Raw genomic sequence first — 6,729 nt, forward strand, 5'->3', positions numbered from 1 at the left:
CAGTCTACAGAAACAGGGACTTTACAGGCAATACAATGTCACTAAATTCATATCTTTTGATAGTTACTCTGAATGTAAATGGATTGAATGCTCCAGTCAAAAGACACAGGGTATCAGATTGGATAAAAAAGCAGGATCCATCCATATGCTGTCTACAAGAGACTCATTTTGAACCTAAAGGCACATCCAGATTGAAAGTGAGGAGATGGAGAACCATTTACCAAACTAATGGACCTCAAAAGAAAGCTGGGATAGAATCCTTATATAAGACAAATTAGATTTTAAACCAAAGACCATAGTAAGAGATGTAGAGGGACACTATATCATACTTAAAGTGTCTATCCAACAAGAAGATCTAACAATTGTAAATATCTATGTATCCAACATGGGAGCAGCCAAGTACATAAACCAGCTATTAACCAAAATAAAGAATCATATGGATAATAATATATTAATAGTAGGAGACCTCAACACTCCACTCACAGCAATGGACAGATCATCTAAGTAGAAGATGAACAAAGAAACAAGAGCATTGAAGGACACATTGGATCAGATGGACTTCATAGATATATACAGAACATTCCACCCTAAAACAACAGAATACTCATTCTTCTTGAGTGCACATGGAACTTTCTCCATAATAGACCACATACTGGGTCACAAATCAGGTCTCAACTGATACCAAAAGATTGAGATTATTCCCTGCGTGTTATCAGACCACAATGCTTTGACACTGGAACTCAATCATAAGAAAAAATTTGGAAGGAATTTAAACACTTGGAAATTAAAGAGTATCCTGCTAAAGAATGATTGGGTCAACCAGGAAATTAAAAGAGAACTTAAACAATTCGTGGAAACTAATGAGAATGAAAACACATCAGTCCAAAACCTATGGGATACTGCAAAGGTGGTCCTAAGGGGGAAATATATAGCTATCCAAGCCTCTCTCAAAAAATTGGAAAAATCTGAAATGCACAAGCTAACCTTACACCTAAAGTAGCTGGAGAAAGAACAGCAAATAAAGCCTAAACCAAGCAAGAGAAGAGAAATAATAAAGATTAGAACAGAGATCAGTGAACTAGAAACCAGAAAAACAGTAAAATAGATCAACGAAACTAGAAGCTGGTACTTTGAAAGAATTAATACGATTGATAAACCTCTGGCCAACTTATCCAAAAGAAAAGGAAAGGACCCAAATTAATAAAATCATGAATGAAAGGGAAGAGATTACAACTAACACCAAGGAAATAGAAACAATTATTAGAAATTATTACCAGCAACTATATGCTAACAAATTAAGCAACCTGGAAGAAATGGTTGCCTTTCTGGACACTTATAAACTACCAAGACTGAAACAGGAAGAAATAGACCAGTAAAGGAATTGAAGCAGTAATCAAAAACCTCCCAAAACACAAGAGTCTAGGGCCAGGTGGCTTCACAGGGGAATTCTACCAAACATTTAAAGAAGAAATAATACCTATTCTGCTGAAGCTTTTCCAAAAAATAGAAACAGAAGGAAAACTTCCAAACTCATTCATTTTTTTTAGAGTAACAAAAAATATTTTACTAAAACATAAGATTTACAGAAGTTTCCAGACAAGCCATACAAAATGGTCACAAGCTTTTTCTTGAAGGAAGGATTCTACACTTGACAGCAAAGTCACAATATTATTAGTGAGGGCTGTGATGTTTGTTTAATGTTCCCATTTTGGTTCAAACAATCAAGCTTGTCCATCTACAGCATCTAAATAAAGTTAGATTTGGCTAGAGAGCATATTCTAAAGAACTGGTTAGCTGCTTTTAACCAATGCAATTAGATCACCATAAGAAGGGGGAAAGGAGCCCATAAAATTAAAATAAAACTACCTCTCCCCCTCAAAAAAAGTAATAAAGAAAAACACCCACACCCCTGCAGCTAACCCTGACAACTACCTTCATTCACAGTGCTTTATACTCAACATGATGGGGGAAATGAATAAAAGCAGAGAAGGGCCACTGCTTTTAAACGTTTCACAACAGTCCAGATAGTACGTCTAGCCTCTGCTCATGCTTTACAACAGTGAATCAGGACAAGACATAGATTTGCTAATGTGCATTTAATCACCGAAGGACTGAAAATGTCTGGGCTTTTATTCTATAATGTTTCTAAGACTGTGTCCATTAAATGCAAACAAAAAAGGAAGAAGTCTTGGCAGAACAGGAGAAGTGATGCACACTTGATGATCAGATCGAATTTTAAGTATTATTCATGGCATATAGCCTAGTCCATGCTCTAGCTGTTTCTATGGCTTGGGCTTCGTTGGTCTTCCACTGCTCTACTACATCATTTGCTAATGGATCATCTGGATTGGGAGCACTTAACATAGCCTGGATTGATAGCAGAACTGTGCAGATCTGCAGTGCTGGGAACCACTTATCTTTCAAAATATCTAAACATATTCTTCCCAACTTGTCTACATTAGGATGATAAATTTTGGTCATGAAACGTACTTTAGGGGCTGCCATTGGGTATTCTTCTGGTAGGAATAGTTCAAGCTTAAAAGTCCTTCCCTCAAAGGGGGAATCATGGGGGCCATCAATGACCACATGAAAATAATGGGCGTTGCTCTCATCTGGTTCTGCTTTAATGCCAGGAACTGGTTCTGCCAGCAAACACTGGGTTTCCTTGATAATCCTGCGGGGCAGCCTGGCCATCTTGTCAGATCCCGAGTTTGGTCTCTGGTCTTGACTCTGGCTCTCCAAACTCATTCTATGAGGCCAGCATTATCCTGATCCCCAAACCAGGCAAAGATGTCAGTGAAAAGGAGAATTACAGACCAATATCCCTGATGAACATGGATGACAAAATACTCAACAAGATTGTAGCCAATAGGATCCAACAGTACATTAAAAGGATTATCCATCATGACCAAGTGGGAATTATTCCTGGGATGCAAAGGTGGTTCAACATTTGCAAATCAATCAACGTGATAAAGCACATTAATAAAAGAAAAGACAAGAACCATATGATCCTCTCAATTGATGCAGAAAAAGCATTTGGCAAAATATAGCATCCTTTCCTGATTAAGACTCTTCAGAGTGTAGGGATAGAGGGAATATTCCTCAATATCATAAAAACCATCTATGAAAAACCCACAACGAATATCATTCCCAATGGGGAAAAGCTGAGAGCTTTTCCCTTAAGGTCAGGAATGCGACAGGGATGCCCACTCTTACCATTATTATTCAACATAGCACTAGAAGTCCTATCCTCAGCAATCAGACAACAAAAAATAAAAGACATTCAAATTGGCAAAGAAGAAGTCAAACTCTCTCTCTTCACAGATGACATGATACTTCATGTGGAAAACCCAAAAGACTCCACCCCCAATTACTAGAACTCCTACAAAAATTCAGCAACGTGGCAGGATACAAAATCAATGCACAGAAATCAGTTGCATTTCTGTACACTAACAATGTGTGGAATCAATTCCATTTACAATATCACCAAAACCCATAAAATTCCTAGGAATAAATCTAACCAAAGAGGTAAAGGATCTATACTCTAGAAACTACAGAACACTTATGAAAGAAATTGAGGAAGACACAGAGAGATAGAAAAATATTCCATGCTCATGGATTGGAAGAATAAACATTGTGAAAATGTCTATGCTGCCCAGAGCAATCTACACTTTCAACACCTTCCTTATTAAAATACCATTGGCATTTTTCAGAGAGCTGGAACAAATAATCCTAAAATTTGTATGGAACCAGAAAAGACCCTGAATCACCAAGGAAATGTTGAAAAAGAAAAACAAAGCTGGGGGCATCACGTTGCCCGATTTCAAGCTATATTACAAAGCTGTGATCACCAAGACAGCATGGTACCGGCACAAAAACAGACATACAGACCAATGGAACAGAATAGAGAACCCAGATATGGACCCTCAACTCTATGGTCAAATAATCTTTGACAAAGCAGGAAAAAACATGCCATGGAAAAAAGACAGTCTCTTCAATAAACGGTGTTGGGAAAATTGGACAGCCACATGCAGAAGAATGAAACTCGACCAATATCTAACACCATACACAAAAATAAACTCAAAATGGATGAAAGACCTCAGTGTGAGACAGGAATCCATCAACATCCTAGAGGAAAACATAGGCAGTAACCTCTTCGACATCGGCCACAGCAACTTCTTTCAAGACACATCTCCAAAGGCAAGGGAAACAAAAGTGAAAATAAACTTTTGGGACCTCAGTAAGATAGAAAGCTTTTGCACAGCAAAGGAAACAGTCAACAAAACAAAGAGGCAACCCACTGATTGGGAGAAGATATTTGCAAATGACATTACAGATAAAGGGCTGGTATCCAAGATCTATAAAGAACTTCTCAAACTCAACACCCAAAAAACAAATAATCAAGTCAAAAAATGGGCAGAAGACATGAACAGACACTTCTCTGAAGAAGACCTACAAATGGCTAACAGACACATGAAAAAATTTTCATCATCATTAGCCATCAGGGAAATTCAAATCAAAACCACATTGAGATATCACCTTACACCAGTTAGAATGGTAAACATTGACAAGGCAAGTAACAACAAAAGTTGGAGAGGTTGTGGAGAAAGGGGAACCCTCTTGCACTGTTGGTGGGAATGCAAGCTGGTACAGCCACTCTGGAAAACAGTATGGAGGTTCCTCAAGACATTAAAAATAGAACTACTCTATGACCCTGCAATTGCACAACTAGGTATTTACCTCAAAGACACAGATGTAGTGAAAAGAAGGGGCACATGCACCCCAATGTTCATAGCAGCAATGTCCACAGCAGCCAAATGGTGGAAGGAACTGAAATGCCCTTCAACAGATGAATGGATAAAGAAGATGTGGTCCATATATACAATGGAATATTACTCAGCCATCAGAAAGGATGAATATCCACCATTTGCATTGACATGGATGGAACTGGAGGAGATTATGCTAAGTGAAATAAGTTAAGCAGAGAAAGACAATTATCATATGGTTTCACTCATATGTGGAACATAAGGAATAGAGCGGAGGACCACAGGGGAAGGGAGGGAAAACTGAATGGGAAGAAATCAGAAAGGGAGACATACCATGAGAGACTCTGGACTCTGGGAACCAAACTGAGGGTTATAGAAGGGAAGGGGGTGGGGGGTGGGGTAACTGGGTGATGGGTATTAAGGAGGGCACGTGTTGTGATGAGCACTGGGTGTTATATGCAACTAATGAATCGTTGAACACTACATCAAAAACTAATGATGTACTATATGTTGGCTAATTGAACATAATAAAAAAAATAAATAAAAGGCAAATCACAGACCTCAAGAAAAAATATTTGCAATTCATATGCAAATAATAAATATATAGACTAAAGAATATCTATAAATGAATGAAAAATTTATAAAATATATCAAGAAATTCACAGAAGAAAAACTTACAAATAGCTAACAAATATATGTAAACACAATCTCACTAAGTGGAGAAACACAAATTTAAAAAATTAAATTATTTTTCAACCATCAAATTGATAAAAATGAGTTAAGATTGATAATATAGGGGCACCTGGGTCGCTTAGTCGGTTAAGCAGCTGTCTTCGGCTTGGGTCATGATCCCAGGGTCCTGGGATTGAGCCCCACATTGGGCTCCCTGCTCAGCGGAGACCCTGCTTCTCCCTCTCCCTCTGCCTGCTGCTTTGCCTGTTTGTGCTCTCTATCTCTCTGTCAAATAAATAAATTTAAAAATCTTTAAAAAAAGATTGATAATATACTCTACAATTACAGATGTGAATAAATAGGAACTTTCATACTCGGATGGTGAGAGTATAAATTGGTGAATCCTTTTTGGGACAAAATATTAAATGTTTATACCCCTTGCCCCAGTATTCCATTCCTAAGAATCAATCATTAAAGAAAACAAAAGTGGTTAATGGGGGGTGCCCGGGTCGCTCAGTCGTTAAGCATCTGCCTTCGGCTCAGGTCATGATCTCAGGGTCCGGGGATCAAGCCCGGCATCGGGCTCCCTGGTCGTCAGGAAGCCTGTTTCTCCCTCTCCGATTCCTCCTGCTTGTGTTCCCTCTCTCACTGTCTCTCTCTCTTTCAAAAAATAAAAATAAAATCTTAAGAAAAAAAGACGTAGTTAATGTACCAAAAGATGAATATCCAGGCACACGTGGTCAAGTATCATTGATAATAGCAAATAATTAAAATCAACATGAATGTTTTTCAGTAGAAAAATGTTCAAATTTTTGGCACCTGATTTTTCGGAATAATGTGCAATTATTAAAAAGAAGGAGGGGTGCCTATATGCACTAATAGGCAAAGATTCCAGGATAAATTTTATATGACAAAGCCAGCCATAGAACAATATATAGAGTAAGATGCATTGTGTAAAAATATGTGTACAAATTAATAGAAAAATTACTTTAACATATGCTTTAAACTGTTAACAGTTATTCTTTGTAAAATTAATGGGAGTAGATGGGACAGCTAGCTTGTCAGTGGAGAGTATTTTATTTAATTCTATAGAACAAAGCATTGTTTGAATTATGTAACAATATGATGTGTTTCTTATGTAATTTATTAAAAACATCTTAATGTGCTGATTTACTTCTAAGAAGGTATGTTTTAAAACTACATGTAGTCCTACATAGAGATAACTGTCATTCAGAATGTCAAAATAACACAGAAATAAAGACAGAGAAATATGTATATTCAAGTAACAATT

The 6,729-nt window shown here is 37.4% G+C and overlaps 1 protein-coding gene across 1 annotated transcript; it reads right to left on the minus strand.

The window, feature by feature from the left end:
* Nucleotides 1-1,549: 1,549 nt before the first annotated feature.
* On the minus strand, nt 1,550-2,694 carry LOC118018704 (ubiquitin-conjugating enzyme E2 N-like). Its single transcript, XM_035017486.1, has one exon. The coding sequence runs from the start codon at nt 2,692-2,694 to the stop codon at nt 2,236-2,238; it is 459 nt and encodes a 152-aa protein (XP_034873377.1). The 3' UTR covers nt 1,550-2,235.
* Nucleotides 2,695-6,729: the final 4,035 nt, after the last annotated feature.

The sequence above is a fragment of the Mirounga leonina genome, unplaced genomic scaffold, assembly GCF_011800145.1.
Source record: "Mirounga leonina isolate KUSES-001 unplaced genomic scaffold, KU_Mleo_1.0 Mir_171, whole genome shotgun sequence".
NCBI classification, from domain to species: Eukaryota; Metazoa; Chordata; class Mammalia; order Carnivora; family Phocidae; genus Mirounga; species Mirounga leonina.

Excerpts from the sequence above, each read along its gene's own strand:
- LOC118018704 (XM_035017486.1), bottom strand. The coding sequence starts at position 2,694 with ATGGCCAGGCTGCCCCGCAGGATTATCAAGGAAACCCAGTGTTTGCTG.